Genomic DNA, 20,222 nt, shown 5'->3' with positions numbered 1-20,222 from the left:
AACCATGATGGCTGGATATTGGAGCGTGGACTAGATGAGGACTTCTAGTAACCATGATGACTGGATATTGGAGTGTGGACTAGATGAGGACTTCTAGTAACCATGATGGCTGGATATTGGAGAGTGGACTAGATGAGGACTTCTAGTAACCATGATGGCTGGATATTGGAGCGTGGAGTAGATGAGGACTTCTAGTAACCATGATGGCTGGATATTGGAGCGTGGAGTAGATGAGGACTGCCTGTAACCATGATGGCTGGATATTGGCATGTAGAGTAGATAAGGACTGTTAGTAACCATGATGGCTGGATATTGGAGCGTGGACTAGATGAGGACTTCTAGTAACCATGATGGCTGGATATTGGAGCATGGAGTAGATGAGGACTTCTAGTAACCATGATGGCTGGATATTGGAGCATGGACTAGATGAGGACTGTTAGTAACCATGATAGCTGGATATTGGAGCATGGAGTAGATGAGGACTTCTAGTAACCATGATGGCTGGATATTGGAGCATGGAGTAGATGAGGACTTCTAGTAACCATGATGGCTGGATATTGGAGCATGGACTAGATGAGGACTGTTAGTAACCATGATAGCTGGATATTGGAGCATGGAGTAGATGAGGACTGTTAGTAACCATGATGGCTGGATATTGGAGCATGGAGTAGATGAGGACTGTTAGTAACCATGATGGCTGGATATTGGAGCATGGAGTAGATGAGGACTTCTAGTAACCATGATGGCTGGATATTGGAGCGTGGACTAGATGAGGACTTCTAGTAACCATGATGGCTGGATATTGGCATGTAGAGTAGATAAGGACTGTTAGTAACCATGATGGCTGGATATTGGAGCATGGAGTAGATGAGGACTGTTAGTAACCATGATGGCTGGATATTGGAGTGTGGAGTAGGTCATGACTGCTACTAATAGCACTTCATTGAGATGAGGGATGCTAGGCAGGGGGCATTGTAGTGAGCTGTAGTTATATAGTGGGGTGGCTGGGTATTGTAGTTATCTGCATACAGCCCCTTGTTCACTTTCTATCCCTCCTTCTTCCTACCTCATTCCCTCTCCCCTTCTCCCTCCATCCTCAGTGCCCCCTCCTTGTCATTTCTTTCATTCTGGCTTCCTTCTTCCCTCTCTCCTGTTGCCTGTCTCCTTCCCTGCAGTCTCCCAGGCTCCTGATCACACTCTTTTCCTGCTCTCATGTCCTTCTCTTTTTCACTGCCTAATTTTCCCTCTTTCCTCAGTCTCATCTCCCTTTTCTCCATCTTCATCAGTCAATGTACAGTGCAGAGGTCTCTCATTATTCCTTGTGTCTACCTGAGTTCTACCGCATGCCTCTCTAGATGAGTCTCTTCATCTGACAGCCCTCCATTCAACTCTCTCATATTATGGCATTCCCTCTCTCCCGGCTGTCTCTGCCTTTCTCTCTCTGCTGTCTCCTCATGTGACATGCCCTCATTCTGCTGTCTCTTCGTGGCATACTGTCACTCTGCTGGCTGTCTCTCCATAAGACATCCCCCCATTCTGTTGCCTGACATTCGTTCAGTCCGTGGCAGCCCCTCTCAATGTGACTGGGTGCCCGCATGCAGCTCACCTGTGACTCTCGGCCAGTGACACTGCCTGCACTGAGTGTCGGTGACCATCCACTGGTGACAGTCTCTCGGTGACAGTCACTCCGTATGCTGCCCCTTCGAGTCGTGTCTGCCCCCGGGTGTCCCCTCGCCCGCAGAGATGCCTTTTCACCCGGTAACGGCGGCGTTAATGTACAGGGGGGTCTACACTATCCCCGAATTACTGAGAGAACACTCACCCACTCAGCTCCCCGAAGACGAGATAGAGGGTAAGTAATGCGGGCAAGGGGGGGGGGGGGAATAGTTAGGGCAGCGATCCCCAGTGGACGAGAATTGGCCCAAACGGGAGGGGGAGGCTTCAACAGGTGAGTGGGGTGCGGGGGGAGATATTGGGGGGTCATCTAAAGGTGAAGAGGACATGTGTGTGAGTGAAGCCTGACAAGGGGGACAACTGTGCTCATGTATGTAGTCTCTTACTGTATACACATATATACCGTGCTCATGTATGTAGTCACTTACTGTATACACATATATACCGTGCTCATGTATGTAGTCACTTACTGTATACACATATATACCGTGCTCATGTATGTAGTCACTTACTGTATACACATATATACCGTGCTCATGTATGTAGTCACTTACTGTATACACATATATACCGTGCTCATGTATGTAGTCACTTACTGTTATATATATATATATATATAGTATATATTTGTGTATATACACAAATGTTTGTGTGTATACAGTATATATTTGTGTATATATATATATATATATATATATATTTATATACTGTGCCCGTGTATGCAGTCACTTACCATATGTATATGCATACTGTGCTCATATGTGTCACATACCGTATGTATGTGTATATATATATATATATATATAGTGCTCATGTATGTAGTCACCTACCGTATGTATATATACATGTGTGTGTGTGTGTGTATATATATATATATATATACTGTGCCCATGTATGTAGTTACTTACTGTATTCACATATATACTGTGCTCATGTATGTAGTCACTTACCATATGTATACTGTGCCCATATATGTAGTCACATACTAATATATATATATATATATATATATATATATATATATATAGTACTCATGTATGTATTCACATACAGCATGTACACATATATATATATATATATATATATAAAAATATGTACATATATATGTATATTATTTATATAAAGTGTTCATGTATGTAGTCACTTACTGTATGTATATACAAAAATGTATGTATATATGTATATAATATGCTTATGTACTGTATATAGTCACTCACTAGATATATATATGTGTATATACATAATATGTTTGTGTAGGTAGTTACTTACTGATGCATGTATATATACTGTGCTCATGTATGCAATCACTTATTATATATGTATACACTGTGCTCACATATGTAGTAACTTACTATGTGTATATACTGCGCCCATGTATGTAGTCACTATATATGTGTGTGTGTATCTATATATGTGTGTTAGTATATACCCACACATATATTTATACATATATACCGTGCACTGTACACGTTCCTATGAGCACATGGATTGCGGAGAATCATTCCCCCCAGTAGGTGATCCCTGGGATGCCAGCACCAGGAGTATGCCGATATCAGTGTTACTAGGCTTTTGTTGGGGTTTCCTCAGTAAAATTGATGATGGTTGTAATATGGCAGACAGAGTATCTGGACTGTAGAGAGGCAGTTTCCTTCTGTCTTTCCTGGATTTCATTCATTGACTTGTCCAGTGAGGGTGCTGATGTATTGAGTGAATGGTAATTGGTGTAAATCAGGTGTCACAGTGTGCTGATAGCAGGGACTGCGGCCAGTATGGTCTGTAAGAATGCCATAGAAGAATACTAGGAATGCTAAGTCTATGCTGGTACAGTCACAAACTGCTAACAACCAAAAATATTTTTTAGGGAAGTCAGAAAGTACATATATAGTGAAAAAAACAATCCCTTATTAAAATTCAATTTTTATTAAATATATCTTAAAAATTCCCAAGTGATTCACCTACAAAAGTATATCAGGGTAATATAAATATACACCAGGGTAGCCACCCCTGTACTAGATACAATCAGAGGTAGTAAAGCCGGGGGTATGGGCTCCCAAATGGGATTAATCTGGCCCTATCAGGACCTACGATCTCACACCTTCCTACCGACGGAGGTAAATCACCTTAACTTAGCCGGGCGCCCCCGTTCCTCGGTGGCTATCCCTGACTTACCCTATTAAATACCCTACCATATGTGGAAAAATGCCTGAGCAAGTCACTTCTATATTATTGGTTGGACTCTCTCCCCCACCACACAGGAGAGGGCAAAATATCACTCCACCTGTTCAATATGCTCCAATTCAGCTGGTCATAAATCATATACAGGGAAAATAGATGTCACTACCCCTTATTCAGTTAATATGCTCAAATTCAGCAGGTCATAAATTCATGTAAGGGATAATACATGCCCCAACCAGCTGTCTAAATAATATACTCAAAATAGCTGGTCATTGGTTTACACACGACCAGAAACCAAACTGTCTAGTTCACTGATCATCCATCAAAAAACAGGGATACTAGGTACCACAGCGCCCCGATACCCAGATCAGATTGGTATACCCCAATTTTGACCAGAATAAATTCAGATGCAGGGGAGGAAATAGTCCAATTACCAGGTCATCCCAAAAATATACGGGATACACCGGACTTACTTATGAAGATTCAAGACATGTCTGTGGAAGGTGATTTCTATCTGGCCTCCATCGATGTGGAATCTTTATATAGCTCTATCCCACATGAAAGGGGTTTGGAGGCGGTTAGCCATTTCCTCCGATCCAGAGCAAATTTTCTGTGGGATCATAATAATCTGGTAATGGACTTGCTCAATTTTGTACTCACGCACAATTATTTCATGTTCGACAGTAAGTACTTCCATCAGCTCAGGGGCACTGCGATGGGGAGCTCATGTGCTCCCTCTTACGCAAATTTGTTCCTGGGCTGGTGGGAGGAAACTGTCGTTTTTGAAGATGATACCTCATGGTGGGTCCCGCTCATCCTATATTGGGGTAGATATATTGATGACGTTTTAGTCATATGGGTGGGTACCCAACAAGAATTCCTTGAATTTATGCGATATATAAATGTCAATGATATAAATTTGAGATTCACTCACCACATTCATAGATCACATTTGGCTTTCTTGGATGTGGAAATTGGTATTGAGGATAATGGCACTTTATCAACCAGGACCTATAGGAAGCCAACCTCCACAAATAGCCTCTTACGCTGGGACAGTTTCCATCCCACTTCTCTTAAAAAAGGCATACCTAAAGGCCAATATTTGAGGGTGAGGAGAAACTGTTCCAGCGATCGAGATTTCTATGAACAAGCCAGGGATCTTAGGACACGCTTTAGAGAAAGGGGCTACCCGCATGATGTGCTCAGTAAGGCCTTTCGACACGCTCAGGCAAAGGAACACGGTCCACTCCTGCAGACAAATCAAAGGCAGAACACTGAGGGGGACCTAATCAGAATTATCGGTACATATGATAATCAATCCGATAGAGTGTTCCAGATTGGTTGGAGAGTCCAACCAATAATATAGAAGTGACTTGCTCAGGCATTTTTCCGCATATGGTAGGGTATTTAATAGGGTAAGTCAGGGATAGCCACCGAGGAACGGGGGCGCCCGGCTAAGTTAAGGTGATTTACCTCCGTCGGTAGGAAGGTGTGAGATCGTAGGTCCTGATAGGGCCAGATTAATCCCATTTGGGAGCCCATACCCCCGGCTTTACTACCTCTGATTGTATCTAGTACAGGGGTGGCTACCCTGGTGTATATTTATATTACCCTGATATACTTTTGTAGGTGAATCACTTGGGAATTTTTAAGATATATTTAATAAAAATTGAATTTTAATAAGGGATTGTTTTTTTCACTATATATGTACAGTCACAAACTCCCCGTGCTCTTTAGTTTATACTGTTTAGTTTTTAAGGTTTTTTATCATAACCAGCTTATAATTACTCAGTGAACAGAATGTATTCTCTCCTCTTTCCCATTTCCTAAAGATAATGCCTCCAGAGTCTCTGACTATACATACCGTACTTTTTATATTTTATTATGTTCACCAAAAGGACATATGAAAAGACTGTCCCAGAATGCTGTGATAAGGTCATCCATGAGTACCTGACATTTACAATATGACCGCCATCATTGTAATTTATTTCTTTATTTTTATTAACAATTTCATGTTAGAAGACCCAGTAAATTCTATGTAAGTCGAACTTTTGAAATTGATAAATCAGGAAAGTCCACATTTGTCCCTTCTTCATTTGACCTTTCCCAACGCAGCAAATGAATCTGTGCACACATGGGCCTCTTCCATCACATGCAAATCAGCATATTGACATTGTAACTAAAGACGTGAACAACACAAGAAAAGCCGAACAGTTCTATCCAGGTTCGTTGACCATACACTGGTGACAGTCTCTCGGTGACAGTCACTCCGTATGCTGCCCTTTCGAGTCGTGTCTGCCCCCGGGTGCCCCCTCACCCTCAGAGATGCCTTTTCACCCGATAATGGCGGTGGTAAGGTGGGTCTACACTATCCCCGAATTACTGAGAGAGCACTCAGCTCCCCGAAGACGAGATAAGAGGGTAAGTAATGCGGGCAAGGGGAGGTTTGTAGATGGTCATTTTCTTGTATACCTGGCAATGGCACTAGTAAAATCCACAATGGTAACCGGCTGTTCAGGGTTTCATCACGCATAGTTTCATCCTGCAATCACGTTTATACATGGAAAAAAAGGTAGCACAGGTTTATGTAACTTTTAGGCCCCCTTCACACGTGCATGGAAAAAAACAAACGTTTTGCACCGTACGTTGCGAAGTTCCGTGGGCCATCTTTGTGTCACTGTGTATGGCATCACTGTGCTCTCTGTGTGACATCCAGATAGCACACGGACAACATGAACTTGTATACTTAACTGTGTCAGGCGGTGCTGTTACCTCTGGGTCTGCAGTCAGTGTAGTGAATATTCATGTGGCATAATGAGTGGGACCCGGAAGCAACAGCAGTGCTGGAGACAGGTAAGTCTAAAACTTTATTTTTTTAAGTGACGTATCAGACTGATGTCACACAATCACATTAGTGTGTAGTCCATGTGACATCCGTGCTGGCGGTATAAAACGGACATGTCGCCATTTGGAGCACACGAACACGAATATGCTCCACACAGACAGACACGGTCCATGTCAAAACACGGACATGTGCTCAAGTCCATTGATTTTAATGGGTCTACGTATGTTCATGTCTCCAGTTTGTGTGAAAACGGACTTCACACATACCGGAGACACGGATGTGTGAAGGAGGCCTTAGGCTGTGTGCGCATGGTGCATTTGTGATGCTTTTTTTTTATGTAGATATGGTGCAGTTTGTGGCCTAAATCTGCATGCCTATCCTATCCTTCTGATAGCAACGTCAATGAGATTTCTGAAGTGTTGTGCACATGTTGCTTATTTTTCCTTGCAGATTTGGTGCAGAAAATAATCTGCAATATGTAAATTTTTGGTCCTTTTTTCCCAGCGTTTTTTAGCCTTTCCAGCCATTGACTTCATTAACAAAAACGCACGGCATAAAAACGCAGAAAAAATGCATGCGTTTTTCAGTGCGTTTTTCTGCCAGAAGGTGCAGATTCGATACAGAAAATTTCTGCACCAAATCTGCAGCGTGTGCACATAGCCTTAATTGCTGAAACCTTATTTAACACCTTGGCAAAAAAAAACCCCTAAGACTTTCAGAATATGTTCTACGCTTTTCAAAGGATATGAATTTGTATATATTGATCTTTTTTATGTATTCTTTTATTCATGTGGTGCGCAAGTGAATGTATTCTATTGTCATCGACTGTCAATATTGGATTGATAAAGTGAAGTATGTGAGCCCGGCAGTAAATTGTGCACTATTTAGATTCTGCGAAGACGAAACTCTGATAACTTTCATGGCCCATCTGACATTGTACTTGATCTTGATGATGGGGTTGGTTTGATGGATTTGTGACACTTGACTGCAAGAGGTTCTTATCTGAAATGCACCAATGAGCATCGGACACAGGGAAAATCTTTCGGATGACTCATAATTTAAGTGCTAAAATAATGCATTGCAACAATTTGTAAAGTTTCTTTTTTCTAGCCAGGATTTATTACACTTTCCAATGTTACCTGCTTTAATATTGAGATCATGCGCTATTCAGACAGCATCTCATTTCTTTGTGTCCTTCTAATATGTCTGAGTGCATAGGGAGTATTACTTGCTGCAGTACCGGTTCCTCGGAGTACGGACAATGCTAAGTGACTTTCTTTGGTTGAGTTCTACCGTACTAATTCTTACTTTTTATGTATTATTTCATGTGTACTGAAAATAATCTATTTCCAGTTCAGTCACTGTGATGAATTGTAGATGAAGATGGTTATGTTGCGTGTATAAATAATTTATAGAACATGTATTCCTTCAAAATATTGTTTAGCACTTCATGATGACAACAAATATTTTACAACTGGCATTAAAAGCAGAAAGGTCCCCTTTGTCCTTCAGAGAGAGCTAAGAACTTCTAAACCTTCAGATGTAACCCTTCACAACTCTCTTGCCTTTTTGCCATGAAAACACTGAATGACAACATGGATGAAAATACCATTTACCACCGAATCCAAATCACAGTCTGTAATGAATATTAAAAAAATAAGTGTTGTTCTTTCCTCTCTACTGAATTGGAACTGGCACAGTATCTGGGTCACAGCACTACAGCCCTGAATACGATTTTGAGACTAATGTAACAAATTGTATCATGTCCGCAAGTGATCACAAAGTTACCAGGCCAGGGGTGCACATACCATTGGTGCGACCTGTGCAGTCACACTGGCGCCCAAGAGGTAAGGGGCCCATTTCCATCTACAAGGGAGGGGGAATTTTGCATTGCAATGAGCTATTGCACTGCAAAGGGCCCATATACTGTTAATGCACAGGGCCATTTAGCTATAGAAAGTCATTCGACATTTCTCAAACGTACACAAGTTGTGGGGAGCCACGTAGGTAGAATTGTTGCAGGGCTATAGTGATTGCTACACATGTCGCTATGGGAAGGTGGTCTCATCTGCTGCATTGCTCGGTCCCTGGCCGGGCATTTAAGGATGTTTCTGTCTGAAACGCCGCAACATTTCAAACTCATACATACCTGGCTAAAGTCACACAGCCAATATCTGATACCCGCTACCCATAGATCAGGCTGCATGTGATGTATCAGCTATCAGGTTGACTTTAATATCTCGATGGTAAAAGGAAGTTACACCTTCATTTTTTTCTAATTTCATAGTTCTATGGAAAAAGGAGATAAGACTAACTCAGCCCTGACTGTCAGTGACAATATAGCAACAATATGGGCATGGTATATGGTATGCACATCTTGCCTAAGACCATAAGATGAATAATAAAGAGGTTGTCTACTACTTTAGAATTGATGGCTTATCCTTAGGATATGTCATCAATGTCTGATTGGCCGGGGTCCGACACCCGGCTTCCCACTGATTAGCTGTTCTCGTTGCAGCCAGCAGCAGGCATCTGGAAATGCTCGGAGCTGCCCTGTCTTCTGATAGTGGCCACGGACGCACAGTGCACATCCTCCCCCTTTTGATTTAAATGGTAGGTAGATGTGCTGCGGCCACTATCCGAAGATGAGGCAGCTCTGGAACTGAGCATTTCCATCTGCCTGCTGCCACTTCCAGCACCAAGAACAGCTGACCGGTGGGGTTGCGGGGTGTCAGAATCCAGCCGATCAGGCAATGATGACCTATCCTAAGGATACGCCATCAATGTTAAAGTAGTGGACATCCACTTTAAATATGATACCAGTCTCCAAGTAGCAAAAATAGAGACAACACGCCACCTCCCGTTAGGAAATATTTGGGCAGTGACAGACTCTTCGTGATTTTGTCTCTGCATGCCACTATTTTTTATTTAAAATTCAACAACTGAGATGCAAGTGAAGTGTAGACTTTCAGGTTTAATTTCAGGTTGAACAAATATGTCCTGTGAAGCATTTTGGATTTGCAACAATTTTTCTAAAAAGCCTCCTCATTTTACGGGTCCAAAAGTAATTCGATAAATTCACTTTACCATAAATAAAATGTTCATTTTTATTACCGTACTTTGTTGAGAATCCTTTACAGGCAATGACTGCCTTAGTCTGGAAGTCATGGACATCCCCAAACTCCGGGTTTCCTCCTTTGTGATGCCTTGCCAGACCTTTAGGCGGCTTTACACGTTGCGACATCGCTCCCGATATATCATCAGGGTCATGTCGTTAGTGACGCACATACGGCGCCGGTAGCGACATCGCAACGTGTAAATCCTAAGTGCGACGATGAACGAGCACAGAAGCGTACAATATCGCTGATCTGTGTAGCATCGTTCATTTCCATAATGTCAGTTCGACCGCAGGTACGATATTGTTTGTTGTTCCTGCAGCTCCACACATCGCTGTGTGTAAACCCGCAGGAGTGACAAACATCTCCTTACCTGCGTCCCAACAGCAATGCGGAAGGGAGAAGGTGGGCGGGATGTTATGTCCCGTTCATCACTGCCCTTCCGCTTCTATTGGCTGGCCGTTTAGTGACGTCGCGGTGACGTCGCTGTGACGCCGAACGCACCTCCCCCTTGAAGGAGGGATTGTTCGGCAGTCACAGAGACGTCGCAGAGCAGGTATGTGCGTGTGAAGCCACATATCGCATGTGCGACGGAGGATGGGTGCTATCGTGCTGGACATCGCTAGCAATTGCTAGCAATGTCGCAACGTGTAAAGCCCACCTTACTGTAGCTGACTTAATTGTTGCTTGTTTGTGGGTCATTCTGCCTTAAATTTTGTCTTAAGTATGTGAATTTCATGCTTGTTGAGGTTGAGATCTAGTGATCGACTCGGCCATTGCAGAATATTCCATTTCTTTACCTTTTAAACTCCTGGGTTGCTTTCACACTATCTTTTTGGTCATCGTCCATCTGTACTGTGAAGCACCGTGTAATCAACCTTGCTGCATTAGGTTGAGTATGAGTAGAAAGTATAGCCCTGTACATTTCAGAATTCATCCGGCTGCTTCTGTATTCAGTCACATCCTCAACAAACACTAGTACCCCAGGGCCATTGGAAGCCATGCGTGTCCGGCCATCACACTGCCTCTACTAGGTTTTACGAAGGATGTGGTGTGCTTTGGATCATAAACCGTTCCAAGCCTTCTCCATACTTTCCCATCATTCTTTTACAGGTTGATCTTAGTTTCATCTGTCTAATGAATGCTTTTCCAGAACTGAGCTGACTTCTTTATATGTTTTTTTTGCAAAGTCTAATCTGGCCTTTCTTTTTTTTAAGGCTGATTAATGGTTTGCACATTGTGGTGAACCCTTTGTATTTGCTCTCATGAAGATTTCTCTTTATGGTAGACTTAGATAGTGAAACACCTACTTCCTAGAGACCGTTCTTCACTTGGGTGGATGTTGTGAAGGGGTTTTCTTCCCCATGGAAAGCATTGTGTAATCATTCACCACTGTTTTCTTCCATGGATTTTCAGATCTTTTTGAATTCCCAAGCTCATCAGTGTGCTTTTTTTTTGAAGATTGTACTAATTGTTGATTTGGCCACTCCGAACATTTCTACTATCTCTCTGATGGGTTTCATCATTTTTTTTTTTGCCTAATGATATCCTGTTTTTCTTTCATTGAGAGCTCCTTTGACTTTATGTTATATGTTCACAGAAACAGCTTCCAAATGCAAAGGCCACAGCTTCAGAACTTTTACTTGCTGAATTGATATAGGTAATTGTCCAATTACCTTTGTTTCCTTGAAAAAGAGACAGCTATACATTAAACAGCTATATTTAGGTACCTGGATGGGAAGACATTAATTAACCAAAATCAGCACGAATTTATGACCAATAAATGTTGTCAGACCAACCTGATTTCCTTCTATAACAAAGTCACTGAATGGTTGGACCAGGGGAATGCTATGGATATAGTATACCTTGACTTCAGTAAGGCATTCGATAAAGTATCGCATAACATCCTCATTGATAAAATGATCAAGTACGGAATCGACAAAAAATCAGTTAGATGGATTCACAACTGACTTAATGATCGGGCACAACAAGTAATACTAAATGGCTACACATCAAACTGGAGGAAAGTTACAAAAAGGTTGCCTCAAGGCTCTGTCCTGGGCCCAGTGCTGTTTAATATCTTCATAAATGATCTGGACAATGAAATTATTGGGAAACTCATAAAATTTGCAGATGATGCTAAGATAGGAAGAGTAGCCAACACTAGAGAGGAAAGAGAGCGTATTTTAAAGGATCTATACACACTCAAACAATGGGCCGAGGCAAACAGAATGGTGTTTAACAGGGACAAATCCAAAGTCCTACATCTGGGTAAAAGTAATGTAAAAAGCATATATTTTACAGTAAAAACAGAACGAAGCGATAGCACAGAGGAAAAGGACTTGGGCATAATAGTAGATCGCAGATTCAACATGAGCCAACAGTGTGGAGCTGCAGCTAAAAAGGCGAACAAAATTCTGGGATATATCAAGACAAGCATTGAATCTAGATCTAGAGATGTAATCATTCCCCTCTACTCTGCCATGCTCAGACCCCACCTGGAATACTGTGTACAGTTTTGGGTGACCCAATTCAATAAAGACATTGATATATTGGAGCAAGTCCAGAGAAGAACAATCAAGATGGTGGAAGGTCTGCAAACCATGTCATATGAAGACCAGCTAAAAGAAGTAGGAATGTTTAGTTTGCAAAAGAGAAGGCGGAGAGGAGACTTAATAGCGGTCTACAAATATCTGAAAAATAGTCACAGTGCAGAGGGAACTACCCTATTCTCATTAGCACAAGCAAGTACAAGAAGCAATGGGATTAAACTAAAAAGAAGGAGACACAGATAAGATATTAGGAAAAAGCTTTCTGACAGTGAGGGCAGTCAGAGAGTGGAACAGGCTACCACTGGAGATAGTAAGCTCTCCATCAATGGAAATCTTCAAGTGGAGACTGGATAAACATAACTGGGATGATTTCAGAAAACCTGCACTCACAGAGGATTGGACCCGATGGCCGTTGAGGATCCTTCCAACTCTACCATTCTATGATCTATGATTCTATGAATTCCAAAACCCTTACTCTAATTAGGATATGAATATCCTCAAATTAAAGCTGAGAGTCTGCACTTTATGGCTATATTGATTATATATTTGTATCTTGAATATGTTTTGGCAAACAGGAAAAATGACAAAAACTTGTGTCTCTGTCCAAGTTTTTCTAGACCTAACCATATATGTTGTACCACTGAGCCACAATGATGCCCATTGGGTAGCCAAAGTAGAAGAGAAATAGCCACAGGCTCAGTAACCAGTTTCACCAGGCTGGACGATGCTAACAAATCTTTTTCCAAGCACATTCCTCTAATCAAAACCTAGTAGATTTTAACAGCAAATTAAAACTTGTGCTACATTATTCGGCTTTCATGTTCTTCAATATCAGACCAGTTGTTTAATATCTCCAGTATTATTGTGACCTACTTTAGCCTAGCTCAGTCTTCATAGGCTATAGATAACACAACCAACCAATTAGTGATAACGCAGCCACCTACTGTTTGCAACACAGCAAAAAGTGAGAAATCATTTAGACTAACTACATAGAAGCATTTATGCCAACAATAAAAAATGTACACTATGGCTTTCATGTAGATATAAACCATAGGTCATTTTGATCCTAAAAAAGGAAGAAAGAAGAGTTTTTATGAAAGATTAGAATCAAAATAGAAAAAAAAAAATCAAAAGTAACACGTGTTAGAAAGAGATAGCAGCTGGCAGCAGCCATATAGGACTGGAAGCTGCCATTTATCCAGTGCTAGACTCCTTGCTTGAAATTCACATCTTCAAATCTGTGCAGAGAGCCATCTGCATGCAGCATCTATTGATCACAGTGCGGATGAAATACACAATATTGTGGCAACAACTGCAAATGACTTGTCAATTACTGGCCCTTTGTATAAGCCGCCTGTAATAGACTTCAGCTGTAACTAGGTTTAATGTCCCATTGCAAATATAATTGAAATCCTTAAAAATAACAATTGGTATTAAATTAACTAAAATATGCATGTTCTCAGTATAGTGGTTACACATTATAAAATTGATCTGACAAAATGTAATTTGGGAGTATGAAGCCAAGAATAATAGTAATAGAGCAATCTGCATTCTACACCAACGACGTCCTCATTGTTAGCGATACAATGACCACTCAAACACTCTCCTCTTCTCTTCTGCCTACTCTATAAGTAGTACATAAAAGAGGCAAATTAGGCTTTGTGTTGCTCTTACAAGAAGTGCAGGTGAAGTTTTCATGTCAACTAGGACTGTGTTGTGAACTTTTCACAGAGATTATAATTAGGATGAAGTGACAGGATTTAGTGCTACCGTGTGAAGATTAGTGACATACAGTAACAGGACACGAACAAACTGATCTACTCCACATGGTCAGCCTAAGATGGGGTCTTCAAGTTCCTAGATTCTTAAGGCCCCTTTACACACTGAGAATTTCTAGCGATCCCACCAGCGATCCCAACCTGGCCGGGATCGCTACAAAGTCTCTGGTGAGCTGTCAAACAGGCAGACCTGGCCAACGATGCAACAGCGATCCGGACCTGCAGAACGACCTAGCTAGTCATTGGGGACGTTGTAAAGCAGCTTTTTGAAAGGGAAGTCACTAACGAAGTCGCTGTAAAGTCCCCTTTACACACTGAGACTTTGCTGCACAGCGGGAAACAAAGGACCAAAGAATGGTCCTGAACGATTTGTAGCGATCAGCAACTTCACAGCAGGGGCCAGGTCGCTGATGTGTTTCACACACGGCAATGTCGCTGGGGAGGTCGCTATAACATCACAAAACCAGTGACGTTACAGCGATGTCATTTGCAATGTTGCAGTGTGTAAAGCCACCTTAAACCTGTGGTACAGTTGAAAACGGGAGTAACGATCGTGGTCACAATGGGTGCGACCACGACCAGGCCTGTGCCTGTGTGACTATTTCAACTGGAATGTATTGCAGCACAAAAACACACCAGGTCCTTTCACTGCAAAACACAGCCAATCAGAAGGTGGAAGCAGATGGCCAATCACATAAGGCGCATAGCAGTGACATCATGCATCACCCATCTATAGCAGGCATGCTGAAGTCAGCTGCTGGCTTTTGTGCTAGATACAAAAGAGAACACCACATTTTGTGGGAGTGGGGGAAGGTGATTGTGTTAGGGAGCAACGGCAGAATGGAGACCAGTATTACAGAAAGTTTCAAGCAAAGGAGACTTTATTACTTGAAGGGAACTGGATGGGGACATTGTACCAGGAGGGGGAGATTGAACCAGGAAGTGGTCTAGAATGAGTGACATTATACCAGGTAGGCTCCCACAATGGGGGATATTATTACTAGAAAGAGCCCAAGATGGGGGACTGGAAGGGTCCAGGATAGAGACATTACACCAGCAAGGGGTAAATTATTACAGTAAAGGGCCCAGAATGGGGTACATTATACCAGGAGATGGCTTAAGATACGGGACAACATTAATGTAGGGAGACATAAAGGGAGATATTACACCAAGAGGGACTCAGGATACAGACGTTATAACAGGAAGGAGCCCAGGATGAGGGACATTACAGCAGGAAAGAGGCCAGTATAGGGGTCATTATATCAGGAATCAGCCAGGATGGGAACGTTATTACAGCAAAGGTCCAGGATGGGGGACAGTATATCAGGAAGGGGCCCAGAATGTTGGACATTATTACTGGAAGGGGCCCAAGATGAGGAACATTCTTACTGGAAGGGGCCCAGGATGTTGGACATTATTATAGGAAAACCCCCAGAATTGCACAATTTGAGACGTTATTACTGGAAGGGGCACAGGATAAGGGAAATTATTACCAGAAGTGGTCCAAAATGGAGGACATTATTCCAGGAAGGGGCCCAAGAAGGGTGACATTATTATATTATGCGTGGGGACAACACGAATGTTTTTATAGGATTTGGAATGCTACATAGACTGATACATCTGACCAACCTACAGGTGGAGGCCCAGGTTCAAATTTTGAATGGGGGCCTATCGGCCTCAACGTTTGCCACTGGTTGAAAAGTATTTTGATATAATTTATTTTGGAAAGTGTATACCTAACCTACTTTACAAACATTGAGACACATTGCTGTGACTTTACTGACTCATCCACCAAAACTCATTTCTCTACTGCAAGCATTTGAGGAATACAAACATTTGCAGACTTCTTGCTGCATATCTTTGCTTTTTCCTGTGATGCCGTAACTGTGTTTTGATGAAGATTTAATCCCAATTTTTGGTAGCAGGGAGTATAGATAACCATGAGTCTTTTATTCCCAAATGGAACATGCACTCTATGGACAAAAGGATTGGGATACACCTCTTATTCACTGGATTAAGGTTATTCATTTAGTCTAATTGTCAACAATCCAGCAGTCTTCCTTATCTAACATTTGAGCGTGGCACTGTAATAGTATGTCACCGTTGTAAAAAATCAATTATTGAAATTTCTCTCCTCTAAAAAATTCGTCTGTGAACTTTGAGCAGTAATATTGAAAAGCGGACATGTTTAGGAACCACAGCAAGTTGGCCACAAAGTAGAAACCATGTAAAGATACAGAGTGGAGTAACTGATTGCTGAGTCACATAGTCCATAAAATCGCTAACGATATGCTGACTCAATAATTACAGTTTCAAACCTCCTATGGTATTAACAACAACATAAAAACCAAGCTCCAGGATTTTCATAGCATGGATCTCCATGGCTGAGCAGCTGTATGTAAGCCTTTCATCACCAAGCACAATATCAAGCGTCAAATAGAGTGGTGTAAAGTACACTGTCACTGGAACATGGAGCAGTGGAAACATTTACTAGATGAGTCTTGGTTTGGTTATTGCCAGAAAAACGTTACTTGCCTGACTGCATTGCGTCAACCATAAAGTTGGACAGAGGAGGCATAATGCCATGGAGTTGTTTTTCAGGGTTATATTTAGGCTCCTAAGTTTCAAAGAAGGGAAATCTTAATGTTTCAGCATATCAAGATATTTTGGTCATACAGTGTGTCCACCCATATCCTGTCCACCGCCATTAACTTGAGGACGGCGGCAGCTATAGGCATATAGGTATAGTAAAGTAGCCATGCGCTACGCAATGAAAACACATATTGCGCCACCTGGTGGAAAACAACGGAGCTAGCATTTTTATCTTGAAAATGGAATGAGATAGAGAAAAAAAGTGAAATAAAAAATTGTAGGGCATCATCAATTCAATACGAATCGACACCTTGCGGTGGACAGGATATGGGTGGACACACTGTATAAATGCCATCACAGAGCCCTGACGTCAAAACCATAGAATGCATTTGGTATTTGGATTGTAAATCAGTCCCTTTCCTTTGATATCAGTGATGACATCACAAAGGATTTTTTAGATGACTAGGCAAAAATTCCCAGAGAAACACTCTAAGGCTATGTGCCCACGGGGAAAGTGTCCTGCGGATATATCCGCACGACATTCCGCAGGTGCTCCCAGGAAACAGCACCACAACTTTTGTCTGTTTCCATGCTGCGGAATGTCGTGCGGATATGCTGCGGGCATTCTGCATTGAGGATACAGTGCCATGGCTTCGGCACTGCATCCTCAATGCAGAACAAGTGCTGCCGTGATCAAAGAAGTTTATACTTACCTCCATCATGCAGCACCTCGCTTTCCGGCGGCCGGGTCACTGTCAGGCAGCGTCTGGTTTCACTGTGCTGGAGGTGGGCGGGCCTGAACTAGCTCCGGCTGTCACATGACCGGAGCTCGTGCAGGCTCCGCCCACCTCTTCCTTCCTGTACCTGGCTGGATCCACCGCGCTGCTGCCGCTGCCGCTACACCGGACGGAGAAAGTGACTCGGGTCTCTATCAAGGCAGGTAAGTATATGGGACCCTGCGGAGAAATCCACTACAATAATTGACATGCTGCAGATTTTTCCGCACGGAAATCCGCACAATTTCCGCTGCGGAAAAATCCGCAGCATGGACACAGCATTTCCCAAATGCCATAGAAATGGCTATGGAGTAGCTGTGCTGCAGATTTTCAGAAAATCCGCGGCTTTTCCGCGAGAAATCCGCGGCAAAATCCGCGCATTTTCCGCAGCGGGGGCACATAGCCTAAAAATTTCTTCAAAACCTCAACTAAAGAGACAATGCTGATTTGGCTGCAAAGAGGAGACAAACTTCATAATAATGCCTATGAATTTATAATGTTAAGTCATAAAAACTCAGGGAAATAGCTGAAATATACTTCACTCTGGGTACCAATAGGGTGCCTGGATATGGTACCACTCCATGTATAACATAAAAATAAAGAATTAGGCACTCTTTGAAGATGCAAGTAGTTTAAGTTTTTCAGAAATTGCAAACCAAAAACAAAATCAATGACATTTCGGTCAGCAAGCCCTTCTTCAGACGGAATGTGGTCCTGTGTGATACGTCATTGGTTTTAATTTTGTTTCTGAATTGCAATTTCTATTATAACGCAAACTACTTGCATGTTCAAAGAATGCTGGATTCCTTATCTTTGTAAAAGCTCCGGTATAATGTACCTGTCATGATTCCACCTCCCCGTCCACATGGCTAGGGGGCGGAGCCTTCTCTCGGGCCTCACTTCCAGAGCTTGGATGCTTTAAATTCTGTCATCTCTGGTGAACCAGCGCTGGCTATAAGCTTAGCACTGCTTTGCCTTTGATTGCTCGTCCTTGTGGGTGTTTCTTGATCCGGGCTTCCCCTGTGCTCTGTCTGTTTTCCGTCCCACCTCCTTCCTTCCCACAATAGCCCCAGTCGTTCCCCCTTCTCCAACCTCCCCACTCGGTTGCTTTCTCTGGTACTGACCTCGACCCCGCTTTTGCTTATTCCTCCAGTTTTCTTTCTCACCATTCTGTGTATGACCTGGCCTGCCTGACTATCCCTCGCACGCCCTGTGGCCTCTGTAACCTGGCTGACCCTGCAGGGCAGTGCTCCAGCACACACTGTGTGTCCACCTCCATGCTGATTCAGCTCTGTGTAGTGTCTTTTCCTGCAGGGCTCCAGCTCTCCCTGGTGGTAGCCTGGCAGTACCCCTTTCCCAATACTTTTGATCATGGAGTGTTTTATATTATCCAAAACCATGTAATGGTATTGTCTACCGATCTTAACGAAGAAGATCTGTTCTGGCGGCTGATCTTTGGCTCCTCCGTAGCCATCTTCAGAAATGCGCAGGCACAATGAAATTTGCACATGTTCGCAAGATTTGCAGAGCGCCAACGATGACTCAGACGCTTGCAAGTGATGTTATCACGCCCACAGGGGCATGATAACATGCTGAATGGGACGACTAGTCTGGTTAAACAAATGACTAGTCAAAAGGAAATTGGCAAAAATACTTTTTTTAAATGTTTATGTGTCAGTATAAAGGGCTTGATAGGCAGAGTATTTAGAAAGAAATATACAAATTCTGGTGGCTTAGAGGGCATGAAGACCTGACAAGTTCCCTTTAAGTTGTATTCCTATATGCTCAGTGTTCCACATAGTGACAATTTATCTAAAAGTGGCAACATTATAACATTCATCTGTTTTGCTAACGGCCCAGTCACACTAAATAACTTACCAGCGATCCCAACAACTATACAACCTGATAGGGATCGCTGGTAAGTTGCTAGGAAGTCGCTGGTGAGATGTCACACTAAGCGACGCTCCAGAGATCCCACCAGCAACCTGATCTGGCAGGGATCGCTGGAGCGTCGCTACACGTGGAAGCATGCTGCGCTTGGTAACTAAGGTAAATATCGGGTAACCAACCCGATATTTTCCTTGGTTACCAGCGCACACCGCTTAGCGCTGGCTCCCTGCACACCTAGCCACAGTACACATCGGGTTAATTACCCGATGTGTACTCTGCTACGTGTGCAGGCAGCAGGGAGCCGGCTTCTGCGGACGCTGGTAACCACGGTAAACAGCAGGTAACCAAGAAGCCCTTACCTTGGTTACCCGATATTTACCTTCGTTACCAGCGTCCGCCGCTCTCAGCTGTTATTGCCGGCTCCTGCTGCCTGCATTTCTAGCCACAGTACACATCGAGTTAATTACCCGATGTGTAGTCTGGCTATGTGTGCAAGGAGCAGGAGCCGGCACTGACAGCTGAGAGCGGCGGACGCTGGTAACGAAGGTAAATATCGGGTAACCAAGGTAAGGGCTTCTTGGTTACCCGCTGTTTACCGTGGTTACCAGCGTCCGCAGAACCCGGCTCCCTGCTGCCTGCACATTCAGTTGTTGCTCTGTCGCTGTCACACACAGCGATGTGTGCTTTACAGCGGGAGAGCAACAACTAAAAAATGGCCCAGGACATTCAGCAATAACCAACGACCTCACAGCAGGGGCCAGGTTGTAGCTGGATGTCACACACAGCAACATCGCTAGCAAGTTGTGCCTCAGCAGCGATGTTGC

At 42.9% G+C, this 20,222-nt stretch overlaps 1 protein-coding gene across 1 annotated transcript in view; it reads left to right on the top strand.

Annotated features, from left to right (window-relative positions):
- The first annotated feature begins 1,140 nt into the window (after nt 1–1,140).
- Nucleotides 1,141–20,222, top strand: part of CABP7 (calcium binding protein 7) — a 356,261-nt gene continuing 337,179 nt past the window's right edge. Inside the window, exon 1 of the mRNA XM_075319971.1 lies at nt 1,141–1,852. Coding sequence (XP_075176086.1) covers nt 1,744–1,852 — 109 coding nt within the window. The 5' untranslated portion in view covers nt 1,141–1,743. The remainder of the gene's footprint in view (nt 1,853–20,222) is intronic.

The sequence above is a fragment of the Anomaloglossus baeobatrachus genome, chromosome 1, assembly GCF_048569485.1.
Source record: "Anomaloglossus baeobatrachus isolate aAnoBae1 chromosome 1, aAnoBae1.hap1, whole genome shotgun sequence".
Taxonomy (NCBI): domain Eukaryota; kingdom Metazoa; phylum Chordata; class Amphibia; order Anura; family Aromobatidae; genus Anomaloglossus; species Anomaloglossus baeobatrachus.
The sequence above is the reverse complement of the archived record's forward strand: the minus strand, read 5'-3'. Positions and strand labels throughout refer to the sequence as shown.